Source organism: Bos indicus x Bos taurus, chromosome 8, assembly GCF_003369695.1.
Source record: "Bos indicus x Bos taurus breed Angus x Brahman F1 hybrid chromosome 8, Bos_hybrid_MaternalHap_v2.0, whole genome shotgun sequence".
NCBI classification, from domain to species: domain Eukaryota; kingdom Metazoa; phylum Chordata; class Mammalia; order Artiodactyla; family Bovidae; genus Bos; species Bos indicus x Bos taurus.
Window position 1 is genome coordinate 105,409,902 of NC_040083.1, and position 20,264 is coordinate 105,430,165.

A 20,264-nucleotide genomic window follows, 5' to 3' on the forward strand; every position below is an offset into this window, starting at 1 on the left:
GGTTTTCTCCGCCCTGTGTCTGGCTCGGTCAGCACTCTCATTCTCCTTCCTCCATCCACGGGTGACACTGACCACTCATGACGGCCTCAGCGCTCAGTCAGACACCCTTCCAGGTTAGGAGACGGAGCAGCCGGACTGTGAGGAAGGGCTGAACAGACACCGGTACATTTGGTTTCGTGAAACACGTTTCCCTTGATTGATTTCAGCCCAGCTTGTACCTGCCTGCTTGCAGCTGGCCAGTTTTCCACCTCCTGAGAGGGAACCCCCCCACCTCCACTCTCACCTTCTGCAGACACAAAACCACTGTGTGGACAGCAGCATGTAGCTCACGGGTTTGTCTGTAGCCATTGAAGAGGCTCCTGTTTCTTCATATTTATGGAGGGCTGTTTTCTTTTTCTCCATCCCTCTCTGCTTCTCTTTCTCCCTGTTTCCCAGAGTCTATGTCGTTTTGTGGGTCTGGTGATGATGGATTGAAAGTGAGGGGGTTCGTGTCCTCCGTTTCAAGCTTGTGATGTTTGTTGATTCCGGCCTTTTTGGAGCTCAGACAGCCAGCCACAGCTCTCATACTTGAGCTTGGCGTCTCACTACTGACCCATGTTGATGGCCACCGAGGGCAGTGGTGACTGTCACTCCACCAAAGCCTGGAGTGTCTCAGAATCTTCCAGAGTCGGGGGAAGGCAGACATGAGGGAGTTTGCCTATGGATTGGCAGAGCATGTGGAAGGAAGTGACCAGATCCTTCCAAGTGACTTCAAAGCCAGAACGGAATAAGTCACTTCTCTGACTTCAAATTCTGCCTCTGTGAAATGGGAGGACTGGGACAGACGAGCTCGGAGAACTGTTGCATGCTCAGGCATTATAGTCCAGGCTTGTGGGGACTGGGGCTAGAGGGAAAAAAAAAAAAAGGAAGGGGAGAGGCGCTGACTATTGGAAAGTACAAACCCTTGACGCTGGGGACATTCAGGGAAATGAGAGACAGTCCCTACCTTCAAAGGATCTGCCAGGCCCCATGTCTAATTGAGCAGGACACGTAGAGAGCAGCAATGAAGGAACAATTATACTCTGTGACAAGTTGGAAAAAAAGCCCTCCCACTGTCACCCCGGTCCCAGTAGAAGCCTCAGGAAAGAGCCCCACCTTGGGCAGTCTGCACCTCTGCTCTTCTCTTTTCCCTCAGGCCCCGAACGTGGCATCCTCTTTCCAAAAATCAGTTTGAATTTAATTCTTCTTTCGACAGCCTGACATAGAGTGTCATACTTTCCAGCATTATTTCCCCATATTTGAACCCTGACTTTCACATGACCCTTGGAGAGCTGTCTCTTTTTTTTAAATCCCTCAAGAGACCCAAGTTTGTGGAAGTTACTAACTAGGCTTATGCAGGATCATGCAGAGATGGTATGGATCTCTGAGAGATGACACACTCATCTACTAGAATGACTGGGTAGCACTTTAGATGTGTCTATGATTTGCCTAAGGTTAGGTGATCTGTCTCTTGTATTGTTGGAAGAGGGGTTTGCTATGACTGATGTGTTCTCTTGGCAAAAAAATCTCTGTTAACCTTCCCCCTGCTTCATTTTGTACTCCAAAGTCAAACTTGCCTGTTACTCCAGGTACCTCTTGACTTTCTACTTTTGCATTCCACTCCCCTATGATAGAAAGGACATCTTTTTTGGTGGTGTTCTAGAAGGTCTTGTAGGTCTTCATAGAACCATTCAGCTTCAGCTGATACTGGGAAAGATTAAGGGCAGGAGAAGAAGGGGGCAACAGAGGATGAGATGGTTGGATGGCCTCACTGACTCAATCAACAGACATGAGTTTGAGCAGACTCCAGGATATGGTGAAGGACAGGGAAGCCTGGCATGCTGCAGTCCATGGGGTCACAAAGAGTTGGACACGACTGAGTGACTGAACGACGACAACAAGGTGATGTGTGTGGGCCCAGACTAACACCCAGAAGCTGCCATATTGACTCACATTGAAGGTAATGTTGTAATTCTTGCTCAGATCTGCCCAACTATGAATGTGTGGGGTCAATCTTCACATCATTTAAATTTTAAATGGTTAAAAATTAGAGTGAAATGACAGTCTAATGAGATTGCCACCTGTCCTTAGACTTCTATGGCTGCTACAGCTTACAACATAGAGGCAATTGGTCTTTATTTAACTGAACATCAAGTGTAAGACCAACCACAGGGCTGTCGGTGAGCGGTGTATATCCTTCTCAGCGTGGTCAGTTGTATTATTTATCAATCATGGTTTTGATCCTCTGAGAAGAAAGTGAGGGGTTGGAGAGAGATAGCTGAGAGCCCTGGAACTGTGTGTTACTGTTGTGAGAGCAGTGATTCAATGTGCAATCACCATATCACCGTCCTCCTACTTTCGAACACACCATCACAGTTCAACTGTTGGTCTTCCTTACAGATCAGGGGATTCTTCCAGTTTCATGGCTTCCCTGAAAATCAGTAAGCTCGGAGTCCCTGGGGCTATCAAAGCAGAGATTGTAGAACCCCAGGAGAAGATGTTAGGAGAGTGATGGTTTGTTCATGTGTGTGGGGGGGGCGGGCAGGGGGGCATCCTTACTATGTGTAAGCACTGTGTGAGGTGTTGGGGTTACAAAGAGCATTTCACAAGATAGGTGTGATTCTGCCCTCATGGAATTTCCTGCAGGTAAATAAGTAGCTAGTTGGAGAAGTACTGCTGTGGCGAAGTCCAAGGTGCTGAGGGAAGCAAGGGTGGGTACCTGACTCATCAGGGGTCAGAGTCGCTTCTAGGCTGGGTCTGGAAGGATGGGGCACATTAACCAAGTGAATGGAGCTGAGCTTGCCAGGAACCAGGTGTCTGACACTCTGCTTTCCATTCCACAAGTCTCTAGAAGCCTTTTTCAGAGTGAGAAATGAGAAAAATAGGAGCTGAGTAGTTCTTGATAAAAGGTATTCCTTTTAAATTGGTGTCCTTTATTCTGAGATTATTTTATTCCTTCCTTTAGAGTCCTACATCAGTACCCATTATTTTGTGATATGAGGGACAGCGTGTATGGGAGTCTCACCTTTTGAATACTGTATTTATTTGTCAGAATGAGAGATTGCTACTTTCACGTCAATTTTTAAGACAATCCAGAGACCTGCGAACCTGTCCATTGATCCTCTCTGCCTTTCTGAATCAGCACCCTCCTCTCCTCCTGTCCATATCCTCACAATTCTCAATCCCACCCGTCTCCTGGTTTCACTAGGATCCTATTCTGCAGGCCTGTGATTTTCCTGGGGGTGGACCTTGACCTTCCACGTGTATTGACAGCCCCAGAAAAACAGAACTGGTGGACCTAGAGTTTAGGGCGGCAATGGGGGATGGGAGTGGGCGGCTGATATATAGAATCTGAGAATCATAAAAGAGCAACGCTCCAGCAGACCTCATCAGAACCCAGACCCATCATTTCACCTGCTCTCGCTCCTGACCCCACCAAACATCAAATGACCCTTGAGCGTAAATACCTCTCCTTAGACATGCTCACCGGAGAAGGCAATGGCACCCCACTCCAGTACTCTTGCCTGGAAAATCCCATGGACAGAGGAGCCTGGTGGGCTGCAGTCCATGGGGTCGCTGAGGGTCGGACACGACTGAGCGACTTCACTTTCACTTTTCACTTTCATGCATTGGAGAAGGAAATGGCAACCCACTCCAGTGTTCTTGCCTGGAGAATCCCAGGGACGGGAGAGCCTGGTGGGCTGCCATCTATGGGGTCGCACAAAGCCGGACACGACTGAAGTGACTTAGCAGCAGCAGCAGCAGACAACATGCTCACATCCCCGTGTCTGCAAGCCACCGCCGATGCCTTTACTTTCATCCCTCTTCCAGTCCATCTTCCACATTCCTCCAGAAGGCTCTTTGGAAAACATGAACCAGATTGTTTTGTTCTCTTCCATAAAAGTCTGCCAGGGTCTGCTTAAAGCTTGCAGAACATTGCCCATCCTCCACAGCCTGGTGTACAAGGCCCTTCCTGATGTGGCCACTGCTGACCCCTCCAGCTGCCTCTTGTAAAATTACTCCCGTGGTCCCAGATTTGAGACCGAGGACTTGTTGTATCCCCTTCTTCTTATGTGTTTCCAGGCCCCTTTTGCTCTGTCTCCCACACTTGGTCCAAGCTGTACTCTTCCTGTGAAAACCACAATGGTATCTCCCCCTGCCTTCACCTGGGTAAATGCCATCCTTCTGTGCTTCCATCACATTCAGCACTCGCTCTGTCATAACACATATCAGAGGCACAGGTAAGAGACCAATGGTTAAAGTGTGGGATCCACTAGAGATTGTATTGTGTGACTTACATCCTATGAGTGCAAAGGAGGATCTTGGGAAAGTGCTGTCCCCCCCACTGAACCCTGGTTTCTTCCCCTGCAAGTATGGGAATACTCATACTTAACACATAAGGTTTTTGTAAAGCTTCAAAGAGACAATTTAAAAAAGGACTTAAGCAGTGTCAGTGTGTATAATAGTAAACTCCCCCAAATGGTAGGTTTTATTAGTATTATCACATCGTGTTGTGATCATCTGATAATTTGTCCTGCTTCGTTCATAAAACTGCTAGCTCTTTGATAGAGAAAAGTGTTTCTCATTCATATTTTATGCCCAACTTCTAGCTTAAAGTATAGTATATGATATAATCTCAATAAGCATTGAAGAATGAAAGAGGAAAAAAAATGAATCATATACAAGGAGAAAGGAAGTTAAGAAGTAAAGAATGAAAGCAGGCAGACCGGAAGGGAGAGAGGCTAAAGGATAGATAATGAAAGAATGACTCATTCACTAAAAGAATTGAAAAAATGATCAATTTTCAATTGATCTTTGATTGCTGCTGTTCCATTTTTCTTAGATTGTATGTCAAGCTTCCATATAAGAGTTATTATCTTTGAAACCAATCATTCAGGATTCTGAGAATTTAAGTCAACTCTTCAAGTGTTTTTTCTTTACCTCTTCTTACACACAAGAGGAACAGATTTAGGCATTTCTGACAATGAAACTGAGGAGGAGAATAAAGTCCAGATCATTAGGCCCCTTGGGGTAAAAGTACAACATCCAGGTTTTAGAACTGGTCACAGTTTGGAGAAAGCTTGTTATTTGGAACAAGGATATGGATGCAATAAACATTCTGAGGTTTATCTTGTTTTAATGACTTGCATTGAGTGGCTTTGATCTTTATATTTGATAATCACTTTCAAATGGTCTGGTGTGTTCTGAAAGTGGAGGAGTGCCTCACGGACTTGAGATCTTCCATGGGAATGACAGGCTGCAATCAGAATTTGGAAATGGGCGATGTTATAGGACTTTTTCTGTGAGTTGTAGAAATGGGGCAGCTGCCTATGAGGAAGATAAACACATTGGTCCAGTGATGAAACCAGGGCACACTGATGGAAAGGAGACACGATAAACATTGGATCCAAGACCAGTTTCCTCTAGTTCCGTAGTGATGGTGGTGGTGTAATTCCTAAGTTGTGTCTAGTTCTTGAGATCCCATGGACTATAGCCTGCCAGACTCCTCTGTTCATGGGATTTCCCAGGCAAGAATACTGGAGTGGGTTCCTTCTCCAGGGGATCTTCCTGACCAAGGGATTGAACCCGTGGCTCCTGCCTTGTAGGCAGTCTCCTGCATGGCAGGCAGATGCTTTAACACTGAACTAGCAAGGAAGCCCCTAGCTCCATGAGCTAGTTAAATAAAATTGCGCATCTTAGGGCCTTTTCATGAGTTGAGCAGTCTTTTAGGGACTTTCTTGTGTATTACCACTTTGGATTTTTATATTCCCATTTCTAGGTTGAATATTAAAATCCCCATTTTACAGATAGGGAAATTGAGGTTCAGAGAGATTGAGTCCCTTCTCCAAGGTCACAGGGTCACTTGGTAGAAGACGGAGGATTTGAACCCTATTCTATCTCTGTCTTAAAATATGGCTATTTTTTTTTTTCCAAAAGAAAAATAAGGCCAGGGATGACAGTAGTTAGGTAGGTCTTGGTGTATAATGCCAGAAGAAAATAGTGAGTACAAAAAGCAAATAGTGAATACGTATGTGTGACTTTGACATACGTACGCTCCGCTGTCATATCATTGCGTGAAGAATAGACTTAAGTCCAGAACATTTCCATCTAGAAATCCATCGGAGAACATTTAATCATGTAGTTAACAGAGTTTACTGTGTGAGACTGTTCTCTACATGGGCTACAGGAGGATAAGGATCTAAGGTATTCTATTTAAACGTTGTTGTCGTTCAGTCGCTAAGTTGTGTCCGATTCTTTGCGACCCCATGGACTACAGGATGCCAGTCTTCCCTGGCCTTCACTAGCTCCCAGAGTTTGCTCAAGTTTGTGTCCATTGAGTGGGTAAACATTATGCTGTCATAGTTAAACAAATTTCACTTTTAAAAACAGAAGAGTTTTTCTGTAGCACTCTACTGTGCTTCCCCTTACTTTGAAAGAGCCTCTAGCTTGGAAATAGCCCATTCTCAGCCAGGAGCAGCTCAGACAAACCCTCTTCAAATAGACAGTATTTACAGGTGGGCAGCACCATTCCCATAACCTGCCTGTGCCCATCAAGGGTCCAGGGAGCGGGACTTTGGCTTGGCAATCCTCAAAGAGCTCAGCCATCACTTCTGCTGTGGGGAGTCCATTTGCTTTGAGTGGTAATAGAGACACAGTCTTGACCTGAGCTCATTGTACCTTGTCTCTCACCGTCTTGAAAATAGGGAAGCTAGTGCCTTACGGTCTAGAGTTAGAAAAACTTGATGCTTTCATGACTCCATTGGAGAGACTGTTGTTGTTGTTGTTCTGCATTTTGAACGAAGTTCCCTTTTGCTTCTCATTCAATAAAACAGGCCCTGACAGCCCTCTCATTGAGATTATTACCGAGTTGTACCATCTCAGGCCAGTGCATTTAGGAAATATGTTGTTGGCACTCACGAGCGAGTGAGATGCATAAAGAAAATATTCTAATGACAGTTGAGTTGAGAGAGCTTTGATCTCCCTCCAGGACTGCTCTCATGGCTTTGAAATGTAGTTCTGGCAGAAGGGTAAAAGCCATGAGAACGCCTTGGCCAGGCCCCGTTCTGAAACTGACATTCCAGGGGACTCACAGCCCTCACAGGAGGAGCCAGGTACAAGGCTGCACAGGGAGAAAAGAGACACCAAGACACCTCTCTTGACAGGCAGTCGGGAGAGGATCTGAGTGAGAAGGGACTTTCCAACTGAGCCCAGCATTTCCCAAGCTCGGTTGGTTGTGCTGTTATTTGATTTTTGGCAAGGGCAGCCGTGGGGCGGGAGAAAAAGGATTATGGTCAAATGTGTTTGGGAATACTTCATACGCTCTGTCTTACTCCCATTTTGTATATTAAAGGCTCTGAAAATTCTTGCAATTAAAAAAATATATTTATTGAACCTTGTTTAACAGAGCATGTCCTAAAACCATCTGACTTGGAAATTCTTTTTTCCTTTAAATATGCCGCTGCTTCTTGTGGATTTAGCCTTCCATAGACCTCGATTTGGAAAATGCTGGTAGTTCACAAGCTCACTGAATAGATGGGGACTCAGAGCTGCAACCTAGACAGCTGAGCATGGTGGGAATGGGCCAGAAATCCAGGCAGTCAGGTTCTGCACAGGGGTGTGCAGCTGAAATGGAGGGTGGATGCTACAATCCTCCCCACGCTTAACTCTCCACACTGTGCCCCCTTGCAAGGAACTATGCCCCTCCCGCCTCAAAGGGAGAGGTGACTTCGTTTGTTGGTACCAAAGTGCTGTCATACATAGGCCAGTGACTAGAGGCCTTCCACTCCTTACTTGATACCTTGGGCAAGTCACTTCACTTCACTTCCCTGACCCCTGGACTTCCTCATCCTGTTTTGAAGTTACACAGTTTACGAGTGTATGTGAATATGTGTATGCTCAGGCACTTAGTCTTGTCTGACTCTTTGCAACCCCATCGACTGCAGCCCACCAGGCTCCTCTGTTCATGGAATTCTCCAGGCAAGAATACTGGAGCGAGTAGCCATTTCCTCCTCCAGGAGACCTTCTCGACCCAGGGATGGAACCTGCGTCTTTTGCATTTCTTGTGTTGGCAGGCAGATTCTTTACCACTGCACCATCTGGGAAGCTTACAAGAGAGGTGCTCAAAAGTTGCCAACCAGAGAGAGCTCGTATCTTGAAGGAAAGGTGTAGGCGATAAAGAGAGGATAAAGACACGGCTTATAAGTTTGAAGCTTATTGCAGACTGATGGAAAGTACAGCGACGATAATCGAGCAGGATAATAGAAACTGGAATCAAAATTAGGAGCCTCTGAGGAGGGTGAAATCATTTTCAGCTAGAGGTTGATACTGTTGATTTTGGTGTTGCTAATAATTGTCCTTGTAATTAATATAGTAATAATGCAATACAAATAGCCTCGGCTAATCAATGAGTGCCTTCGAAGGAACCAGGCACTGTGGGAGAACACTTTCTTCTGCCTCTAGTCCTGCTGACAGCCCTGATGGGTGGACATCACTGCCCCACCTCACAGGGGAGAGTGGTCAGGAGCAGACACGTGGCATGCACTGCATGTAAACTGAGCCTAGCAGGGAGGGAAAGAATTTAAAGGCTGAGATTCAGGGAGCTTGTAAGGCAGAGAAGAGAGACTGACGGACGTGCTTCAGGAGCGGGCATCACTGGGCAAGCCCAGAGGTTCTTGGGATGAGGAAATTGTAAGAACACAGGTGGGAGGTTGTAGGGGGAAGAAGAAGAGTGGGTGGTAGGCAGGAGACACTGCAGGCTGAGACCAGAGAGTGGCCTGGAGGTGGTTTTCCCACTAGGAGGAGATAAGAGAAATAATAGGAGACCAGAAAATGCAGGGTGGTGGGGGAGGTCTGTGCCAGAATGGTGCTTAGCTGGCTCAGTCCAGCCCTCTGGTAGCCCCATGAGCTAGCTGAGACTCAGAGAAGCGAAGCAACTTGCCTGTGGATCCGGATCTACTGTCCAGCCAAGTAGAACCTGCACATAAATTAATAAACACACAGTTTGGGATTTAGATGAATTGCAGGGAGGTAATTGCTTTTTTTAAAGAAATTTGGCCAATTTAGAGCGTCCACAGGGGACCAACCTCCCCATGGTAACAAAACGGAGAGCAAGTGGCCCTCAGCAAACCCTTTTCCTCTTCTTAGCATCCATCTCCGTCAACTCTGAATGGTCCTTCTCAGTGTGACCTCCTGTGCTCTCTCTTCCATCCATCTGCAAAGGGAATAAGCAAACCTTTTCTTTCTTTCTTTCTTTCTTTTTTAGCAAACCTTTTCTTAAAAATTAACTGTTTTTGGTAATGCATGGTCTTTGTTGCTATGTGTGGGCTTTCTCTAGTTGTGGCAAATGGGGGCTACCCTTGGTTGGCGGCGGGGCGGGGGGAGCCTTCTCATAACGATGGCTTCTCTAGCTGCAGGGCCCAGGCTCCAGGTGTGTGGGCTTCAGCAGTCGCGGCTCGCGGGCCCTGGAGTGCAGGCTCAGTGGTTGTGGCACCTGGGCCTAGTTGCCCCGAGGCATATGGAATCTTCCCGGACCAGGGATCAAACCCGTGTCCCCGGCTCTGACAGGTGCAGTCTTACCCACTGTGCCACCAGGAAAGTCCAGCAGAGCTTAAAGAGATGGAGGAGGAAGTTAAATACATGGACTCCTGTCCCCAAGATTTTCCCCTGATACTTTTGGGAAACACCCAGCTTGGCTCTGAACTGGCGGGAGGACCTGAGCTAGCAGAACAAAATCTTTTAGCCACAGAACTATTCTCCTTTGCGTGGAGAGGAAATATTTATTTCTCCAGGAAATAACTGGAGAGGAAAGGGGCCATCTCTTTAGGGAAACAGGAGCTTCTCAAAGTGTGAAAAACAAAAACCAAAAAACAAAACAAAACAAACAAACAAAAAATATATATATATACACAAGCAAGGGAGTCTATTTATTTAATATCCCACATATCTTCCTTGAGCCAGGATGCATGTCACCCACCGAAAAGATTGGTTTCTGCAATTACATCAGAATAAACAACCAATTAAAACATCTCCCTGCCCCTGCCCCGCCCCCTCTTCCTCTCCTGAAGCTTTCTCAGCCTGGAGCCATGGGACAAAGAGGTGACTTTCTCTAATAATATGTGTGTTCTCTGCACCAGAGAGTGGTAGGTGGAAATGGGCAAATCAATTAGAAAATAATAAATTGCGTGGGAAGGGCCGACCCAGGGAAGCCTCGGCGTCTTGGTGTTTTCACTCCGCTCCCACTTGGTGTTTCCTTTCCCTGTGGTCCTGAGAGGGCTCAGGATTGAGGGTGAAGTGGAAGGAAGAGTTGAACATGTCGAGATTTGGACTTGACCTTGTCAGTATTTATATGATCTCTGAACCCCTGTTCCTTCATCTGTAGGACCAGGATGAATACTGGAAATGGCTAAACATTTACCCAGGGTTTCTGCGTGCCAGAAACTTCCTTTATTAATGTCCCAAATCCTCAGACCAACTCAACGAGGTGGATACTGTTCGCATGTTTATCTTCTGTATAAAGAGACGGGGACACAGGAAGTTAAGTAAATAACCCAGGGGGACCCAAACATCCAGGGGAAGAGCTGGATTCAAACCCAGGACTTTGGCTTGAGAACAGGTCATCTTCCATGCTCTGCCCCGTGGCTTCAGATTGTGCACAGAGGTGAGACAGCAGGTATAGCTAGGACGGGCTGGCATGCAGCAAGAATTTACGATGTGTTGTCCTTAACCTTCCTCATTTCTACTCGGATCACAGAGAAGACTCGTTCAAACTCCTCACAAGGCTTCTCGGCTCAGAAGCTGAGGGGAGCAGAGGTATAGCAGTGAGATTTGGGGTCAATATCTCAGCTTCTGTCCTTGGAATTACTGGTCAGCTCAGCCTAGACACAGGTGTGACCTCTCCAGGTCTTGCTTGTATCTCCAACACATGTGCAACTTTTTTTTTTTTTGGTAATTGAAAAGCTGGAAAAATTATGGTCCCATGACTAATCATGGGCTCTTGATCACACGTGGAGCCGGGAGGGCACTGTAGGTTTCAGACGTATTCTCTTCCCCCAGAGTGGAGGCACAGGTTTGTGACCCACAGAAGTGCCCCATGAAGCACTGGGCATCTGTTCCTAACCCCAGTGTATTGATAAGGAAGCTGAAGCCTTATAGGAAGAAAGCTGCAGCTGAGACTGGGGCCTCAACGTTTTAGATTTTCTCTTTCCCAATGTAATTCCCCTCCATCCAGATCTCCTGAATGCTTGCCAACGGTCAAGCCCTGTGCTGGGAACTGGGTGATAAACCGAGATGAATTAGGCACATTCCCAGCCTCCAGGGAGCCACAGACAGTGGTAGATACAGACCAGTGGAGTATGTGGAGTGGTGTGAGTGTGCGTGCTCATACGAGGTGGAGGGGTACAGAGACGGTAGAAGAGAGAGAGGTGAGGTGGCAATCGGGGAAGGCTTCCTGGAGGAGTGATGCCGGCACAGACGTTGGATTCGTTCATCAGAGGAGCTGAGTCCTTGAGAGGAGCAGCGTGAGTAAAGGCACTGAGGATAATGCATCATGAGGGCACGGGGGAGGCAGATGTTGCCGACGGCACACTGTGGGAAATTCAGGGGTGGGAGCAGAGTCATATGGGGCTCAAGGGGAAGACAGGGTCCCACAGGCCCCGCTGGGGCCCTCTGACTTTACTGCTTCACATGTGGGGAGCTTCTTCTGTGACCCCAGGAAGAAAAGAGAAAGGTGGCATCATTAGTGTTTTGCTGGCCAGGCTCTGTGCCAGCCCCACCGCCTCCCCCACCCTGGAGAGGCAGCACGGTGGAAAAGGGATTCCAGCTAGCTGTGTGACCCAAGCAATGTCTGAAGTTACGGGAACCTCTTTTTCTTCATCTGGAAAATGGGGATAACCATACCACCTTCCTCAGTGTAATGAAGACTAAAGGTGATTATCCATGGAGTGAGGGACCACAGAGAAGGACCCAGCACACATTAATGATCATTGTTGGTCTCTCAGTCGTCCCCAGCTCTTTGTGACCCATGGACTGTAGCCCGCCAGGCTCCTCTGTTCATGAGATTCTCCAGGCAGGAATATTGAAATGGGGTGCCATTCCCTTCTCCAGATGATCTTCCCAACCCACCGATTGAACCTGGGTCTCCCAAATTGCAGGCAGACTCTTTACCATCTGAACCACTAAAGATCATTATTCACAGGTTTTATCTCACCTACTACACCAGGCTGACTGCTTGCTTATTTATATATGTTTTTGTTCATTGATTCATTTCTAACTTCACTCCAAAAATGCTTATTAGCTGTTCTCAAGTATCCCAAGAGGGAATATGCACGCATGTGTGCTCACTGGCTTCAGTTGTGTCCAACTCTTTGCGACCCCATGGACCGCAGCCCGCCAGGCTCTAGTATTCTCCAGGCAAGGATACTGGAGTCGGTAGTCATCCCATTCTCCAGGGTATCTTCCTGACCCAGGGATCAAACCTGCATCTCTTGCATTGCAGGTGGGTTCTTTACCACTAGTGCCACCTGAAAGACGCATGACGGGGGGTAAGATAACTCCCTCTGTGATCCATTGACTCTGTGACTGGTCCAAAAACTTTATAACTCCTATTGTGAAGAGAGAGTCGTACTCCACAAGGGAAGTATTCTTATTTATTGAGCACCTGGCATATGCCAGTCTCTTTCCAAAGACCATTTCTTTCTCTGTCTGACATGTTTGTTCGGTGTGTTAAAGACCTAATGATGATTGTGTGTGGAATTAATCCACTTTCCAAAGACATCAGTATATAGTCTAGGTTTTTGCAATGATGGCTGCCTCCAATGTGATATATACCTTGGCCTGTTTTATGGACAAAGTAATAAAGGCTTACAGAATGCAGAATCATCTATGGGAGGTAGAAAGTGCCCCAGTGAAAAGAACATATGTTTCCAAGCCAGAGAGACTTGACCTTGAAACCCAGTTCTGCAACTCTGGGCAACCCGTATAATCACTTTGGACCACACTCCCTTGCAAGATGGGAAGAGAGATGCAAAGCAGGCCTCCTAGTGTAGCTTATGTTTGCCTAATAAATGGTCCAAGGTCCATAGTGAATGAAGTAGAGAAGAAGGCAGGATTAGAATATGTGTTATCTCTTCCATGGTCTCTTCTCGCTCTATGTCCATATGATGTCATCAGTCAATATAGCAGAGCGCCTAGGGACAGTTGTTGCCTTTAGATTAAGGTTCTAAACTGAACGCTGCTATTGTTTATAAGCTGAGAAACCTTCAAGTTTCTCAAACTCACGAGGACTTTTTTTTTTTGGTCTGTACAATGTGATCACCTCACTTACTGTATAATATTATTGGGGGAAGTCAATGAGGTCATGTTTATAAAGTGCTTAGCCAGGTGCCTGGCACACAGTGTGACTCAGTTAATCTGGGAGTACCTGCTATTTGAATAGTACCTTTTTTTTTGGATGATGATGACAGCCAAGGTTCTTTTTCTCTTACAGAGCATACTTGGATGTTAATGAGATGAAGAACATTCTTAGACTGGATGGATCGACACACCTCAATATCTTCTTTGCAAACTCCTCAGAGGAGGAATTGGCAGGAGTAGCAACTTGGCCGTGGGACAAGGAGGCCCTGATGCACTTAGGTGAGAGCTGGAAACTTCTTCAGGAAGAAGTTGGCTTGGGACAGGCATACATTGAGTAGTGAAGATGATGATGGGGGTCACGATTCTGATGGTGATAGTGGTGGTAAAGACAACGAACAACTTAGTTATTGATCTCTTTTAATATTGCAAAACTCTTTAGCATTCCTTATCTGTCAGCCATCAAGTGAGGCTCTGAACAATAACACAATACTATTAATTCTGTTCTACCAGTGGAGGAACTAAAATGTGGAGAGTGAATGGGGCTTATCTAAGGTCACACCCAAATCAGGGGCAGAACCACAATTGGAATTTAGGTTTCCAACTCTGTTCACTGGTTGCTTTCTCCGTATACCCCCTGCCTCTTCATTCACGCAAATATCTTCTCAGCCTAGTAACGGCTTTGTGCTGGGCCAGCCAGTGATGGGTTGGCTTGAAAGGAGGAAGCAGAGAGTTTGCAAGAACTCCCTGTTCTTCCATGTTCCATCCACCGACACCACCAGGAATTTTTCTTACATTCAAATTATGCATATCCATAAACAAGACGTGTGTTTATACAAACCAATCACCAAAAGTCAGAAATGACAATGGTTTCTGAACCAGGCCCTGTAAGCAAACACTGTTGTCCTTTAATTTCAATTTTTCCATGTTCTCTACCAGTACTCATCTGCATGTAGATATGCATTTTTTTAACTTGTGCATATCTGAAATCATAGCATAGATGCAAATTTGTGTTCTTTTTTTTTCGCTTAATATTATGCCATCTACGTTTTCCCATGTTGCAACAGTCTTCAAAGTTGCTTCTCATCCAGTTTTTTTCTTGCACTTAACTTCACAAGAGAAAAGCCTGTCTCTGAGTTATGTCTAGTTCTCTAAAGACCAGGATTTTCTTTCGGATCCACCATCTGTGGTGGAACCGCCGCCAAGATGCAGATTTTCGTGAAGACCCTGACGGGGAAGACCATCACTCTTGAGGTTGAGCCCTCGGATACAGTAGAAAATATAAAGGCCAAGATCCAGGATAAGGAAGGAATTCCTCCTGACCAGCAAAGACTGATCTTTGCTGGCAAGCAACTGGAAGATGGATGTACTTTGTCTGACTACAACATGCAAAAGGAGTCCACTCTTCATCTAGTGTTGAGACTTCGTGGTGTCGCTAAGAAAAGGAAAAGAAGTCTTACACCACTCCCAAGAAGAACAAGCATAAGAGAAAGAAGGTTAAATTGGCTGTTCTGAAATACTATAAGGTGGATGAGAATGGCAGAATCAGTCGCCTTTGCCAGGAGTGTCCCTCAGATGAATGTGGTGCTGGAGTTTTTATGACCAGTCACTTCGACAGACATTATTGTGGCAAATGTTGTCTGACCTATTGTTTCAACAAACCGGAAGACAAGTAATTGTGTATTGGTTAATAAAGATATGAGCTAACAACAACAACAAAAAAAAGACCAAGATTTTTAATGGCCATGTAAAATGCCATCGGGGGCTTCCCTCGTGGCTCAGGAGTATTCTTGAGCCACTCCAGTATTCTTGCCCGAGGAATCCCATGGACAGAGGGGCCTGGCAGGCTAAATACTCCATGGGGTTGCAAAAAAGTCAGACAACTTAATGACTAAATACCAACAATATGCCATTGCGTGAGGGCACTGCGGTTCATTTAGCTTTTTCGCATGTGTTAGAATGTTCCTATTATTTACAGCAGTGAATAGTAATGACTCAATGGGTACCTTTTTCTGAGAATGTTAGGGCTCAGCAGAGGGATAATGCTGGATCTTTCCTCAGGCCTGTCTGATTTTCCAGTGATACAGCCAGAGTCCAGTAGCTGCTCTAAATCCACAATATCTTAGAGCTGAGGGACTTTGCAACTTCAAACAATAAAGTTGTGTTAACTTCTAGACTTAGTTGGCTCCAGAGCACTATCTCCTGCTAGCTGTTTAGTGAAACCAGTTTGTAGGTCTGTGTGTGTGTGTGCATACACACATATGTGTGGTTGCGTAGAGATGGAGACAACAATAAATAGCTGGCAGTTCTCAGCTGGAGGATTTTATGTGCTGGGAGACATTTGACAAGGTCGAGTGAAATTTCTGGATTTCACAAATGCGGCCATGCTACTGGCATCGAGTGGGTAGAGGCCAGCGATGCCGCTGAGTCTCCTTTGATACCTGTGTTAAAGAGTTACCCGGCCTCAAACACCAGCAGTGCTGTTGTTGAGAAACCATGAGATAGATGATGGATGGGTAGACAGACGGACCTAGACAGACAGGGGCTGGGTGAAAGAGAGTGTGCAGCTTAGGCAAGCTGAAGCTGATTAACTCGCATCACATGCCTACATGATGTATGGGAATCTTGCTGGCCCAAAGCCAACATATAGGCTTGTTCTCAGCTGTGACTTCCCTTCACAGGATGGCCTTAGGCAAGTCTCTCTCCTCTCCAGGTCTCAATGTCTTCAGATTTTAAGTGAGGAAGTTAGACTAGAGGGCCTCTGAAGACCCTTCTCAGGGCTGAAATTCTCTCCTTTTGAAAAATCAACCAAAAGGGTCATGGTTAGAAGCTTAGAATGGTTGAGCAGCAAGTTTCTATAGTGAGAGAGAAATACTCCTGATAATTCCTTGAATTTCAGAGACTGGCTCAGGACCAGGCATACAGAAGGCTATAAATCCACGGCATGTTATAGTATTTCAGGATGATGTCAGCCTCAAGTTATTTCACCTTTTAAGAGAAGCAGTGAAACAGGCCTCAAGCTCTGTGAAGAGGGGAGCCTGGGAGACCCAGCCTGGACATCGAGCCTGCAGTCCCGTCATTGTCCCCTGGAAACACCTATGGGGCCCTGCCAGCACCCTGCCCCCCTTCGTTCTCCATTGACCTCAATATTACAGCTTCACAGAGAGACTGAGAATCTTTGGTGCTCTGCTGCTGCTGCTTATTTCAGAACACGCCAGAGGTGCAAAGTTACTTTCTCAAGATCACACAGCCATTGCAAAACAGAATGAAGATTACAACCCATGTCAGGCTAACTCCAGCCGGCCTCCCAGGCTGCCACCTCTCCGTCCTGAGACATGCTGATCCTGAGCAGTTCCTCTGCAGTAGGCCCAATCAAACCCAATTTATTAGAATCATATATACACACCCTCTTTTCCTGCTGTTACACCATGATCCCTGGAAAAAGCCTTGGGTGGGAAGGGGATTATGTTTCATATTATGATTGACAGAAAATAATTGAGAGAGATTTCCTGTCTCAATTTCTCTTCCTCCCTGCCTCTGCCTGCCGCTTCTCACACATACACGTGCAAGCACACACACCCCCTCATACATCTTTATCTTTGTGCTGGAAGGCTCTGAGCAGCTCAGAATTAATCGACTCCATGAGCCCCATGACTGAGCAAGCTTGCCCTCCCAGCAGTTCAGTCTGAGATAAAACTCCCCCCACGCCTGCTCCAGGCTTGCCAGCAGAGAATAGCAAGGGCCTCCCTCCTCACCGTTCTCCTGTAATGTGCTGCTCTGCACTTACAGCCACCGCTTGCAGATGGCTCAGATGTGAAGCCTTTTCTCTTTTTTTAACTTTTTATTTTGGGTGGGGGGTATAGCTGATTAACGATGTTGTGATGGTTTCAGGTGAGCAGTGAAGAGCCTCAACCATGCATATCCTTATATCCGTTCTCCCCTCCCTTCTAGACTGGCACATAACATTGAGCAGAGTAGCCTGTGCGATTCACTAGGTCCATGTTGCTTATCCATTTTGAATGTAGCAGTGTGTACATGACCATCCCAAACTCCCTAACTGTTCCTTTCCCCCGGCAACCATATGTACATTCTCTTAAGTCCGTGAGTCTCTTTCTGTTCTGTAAGTTCGTTTTGTATCACCTCTTTGATGACGCCCCTTTCTTAGGCTGTCATACAGTATTTCTGCTTTTCTGTCTGACTTCACTCACTGTGACAATCTCTAGATCCATCCGTGTTGCTGCAAATGGCATTATTTCACTCTTTTTCATGGCTGAGCAGTATTCCATTGTAAACACATACCACATCTTCTTTATTCATTCTCTGTGCTCGGACTTGAAGCGTAACCTTCCCTCAAACACACTTGGGTTTTCCAGCTGCAATATCTATCTGCCAACCTGTATGTATTTCTCCAGGAGCTAAAAACAAACACAGAACCATGCTGTCCATTGGTTTTCCTGAGATCTGATCCATCTATCTGCCCAAGGGAAGAAATGGTCATTCTTTTAAGATAGGTAGGGTGGTTTATCACTTCTCAAACTAGAACATACAGGCAAATCATCTGGGGCTGTTGGTAAAAGACTTATTATTTTGATTCTTTAGGTCTGGGGTGGGGCCTAAGGGTTTGCATTTCTGATCACCTCCAGGTGAAGCTGATGATGCCCGTTCTTGGAGTGCACTTGGGGTACCAAGTGGTCAGACAGTGAACAAGGCCCTTGCTGTGTGGAAGGTGATATGCTGGCTACTTACACGCAGTTACTTAGGCCTCGCAAAACCTCTTTCATTGGGGTGGCATTCAGCAGATATTCAACATTTACTTAATGAGATACCATAGTCTGTGCCTGTGGTGGGCATTAGCAGCAGAACTGATTAAGATCCCTGGCTTTGGAACCCAAGGATCTTGGGTTCAGATCTGAACTCCCAACTTACTCATTCGATCATGGGCCACTTATTTCACCTCTCTGTGAGTCAGTGCCCCTCTCATGGGGTTGTGAGATGATTAAGTGTGCTTATACATGTGAAACACTGAACACAAGGCCTGAAAATATGTAATAAATGCTCAAGAAACACTGACTATTATCACTGTTATAATGGTGAGTACGCTCAGTGCTGGCCTTTATGAATATTCACTCTCGTAGGGTACAGAGCTTCGGAAATGGGATTCAGAGATGACAATCAACTTGCTCAACTTCACAGCATTAGTGAAGGCAACATGAGAGCTGGGACCAAGGAGTCAGGGCATAAGAGTTTCATTTAAACAATTTGTGTAGCATATTCACGAACTGGGGCATGCCTTACTTCCTAAGAAGTTGCAGCTGAAATCTTTGCCATCCAGAAATCAAAGGTCTTGAATTGTAATCATGCCTCTGCTTCTAAGTAGTGTGACATCCCCTTGAGTAAGTTGCCTCGCTCCTTTAGGCATCGGTGTTTTCAACTGAAAAATGAAGGGACTGCACAAAATGACTTTGAGACTTCTTCCTACTCCATCACTGATTCATGCCACAAGTCAGAACGGCTCTCAGCTGTGGAGTCATAGGGTGGAGGAGACTGTGGTTACTTTGGGCCGTGCCCCATTCCCCCTTGAGGGATCTGGGGACTCCTGCAGCAGGAAGCAGGGTGCCCAGTTCACCTAACACTCTGACTTCCCCCTGGCAGGCGGCATCGTCTTGAATCCATCTTTCTACGGCATCCCTGGGCACACCCACACCATGATCCATGAGATTGGGCACAGCCTGGGCCTCTACCACATCTTCCGAGGCATCTCGGAAATCCAGTCTTGCAGCGACCCCTGCATGGAGACAGAGCCCTCCTATGAGACCGGAGACCTTTGCAGTGACACCAACCCAGCTCCGAAACACAAGTTCTGCGGTGACCCGGGGCCAGGGAACGACACATGCGGCTTCAACAGCTTCTTCAACACTCCATACAATAACTTCATGAGCTATGCAGGTAAGGCCCACGCTCTGCGGGCCCACACACCGCCCCAGAGTGCCAGTGTCAGACGTGGCCTCCCGGCCTGGCTCAAGCAGGCTGCCTGTCTTTCCTAAGATCTCTTCATTCCAAATAATCGAGTACCTGTGCCTTCCATGAGTACCTCAGGGATGCAAGGAAGATGTTGTATCTAAAAGCTCCTCAGAAAGATGCTTTGGGAAGCTGACCAGGGCTAAAAGTCAGGAAACCTGAGTAGAAGGGCCGGTTCTGCTGCTAGGTCACCTGCTGCCTTGGGGTCTGTCACTTCCCATCTCTGGGTCCCACTTTTCTCAAGAAAATGGAAACTCTGGACTTGATCGCCGAGGTTTCTCCTACTTTTGCAGCTATAGTTTCCTAAGCTGGTGGTTGTTGAACCTTTAAAAAAAAAAACAACAAAATTTTCACATGCTCTTTTACTGTTTTATTACAGTAAAATAGAATTCTTTTGGTTTTACAAATAATGAAATTATTACATGAGATGGAGTTGTTTTCTCCCTCACTGCATATACCCGCTCAGAGTCCTTTTTAGTACCATCAATAACAGTGTTAATAACTCATTCTGTGCATTCCAAGATCCCCTGCACTTCCTTTTAGTGTATATCAAGACCAGCTCTAGTCCTTATAACATCTTTGGAAAGTTAGCTATCCTGGGACTGTCCTGGTAGTCCAGTGGTTAAGATTCCAGCTTCCGATGCAGGGCATGCAGATTCAGTCCCTGGTTGGGGAGGTAAGATACCATATTCCTTGTGGCCACAAAAACCAAAAAATATAAAACAAAAGCAATATATTAACAAATTCAGTAAAGACTCTACAAATGGTCCACATTATAAAAATCTTTAAAAAAAGAAAAAGAACGAATGAGATACCCTTTCTTAGGATGGTCACAGCCTCACCCCTAGGTCAAGAGACTTTGAGTAAAGCACCAGATGCTT

The 20,264-nt window shown here is 46.1% G+C and overlaps 1 protein-coding gene and 1 pseudogene across 2 annotated transcripts in view; both read left to right on the forward strand.

The window, feature by feature from the left end:
* Positions 1 to 20,264, forward strand: part of PAPPA (pappalysin 1) — a 266,420-nt gene that overhangs the window by 43,489 nt on the left and 202,667 nt on the right. The window contains exons 3-4 of the mRNA XM_027550637.1: positions 13,502 to 13,647; positions 19,018 to 19,311. Coding sequence (XP_027406438.1) covers positions 13,502 to 13,647; positions 19,018 to 19,311 — 440 coding nt within the window. The remainder of the gene's footprint in view (positions 1 to 13,501; positions 13,648 to 19,017; positions 19,312 to 20,264) is intronic.
* On the forward strand, positions 14,535 to 15,074 carry LOC113897718 (annotated as a pseudogene). The gene has a single exon (XR_003512409.1). The product of XR_003512409.1 is annotated as a ubiquitin-40S ribosomal protein S27a pseudogene (transcript).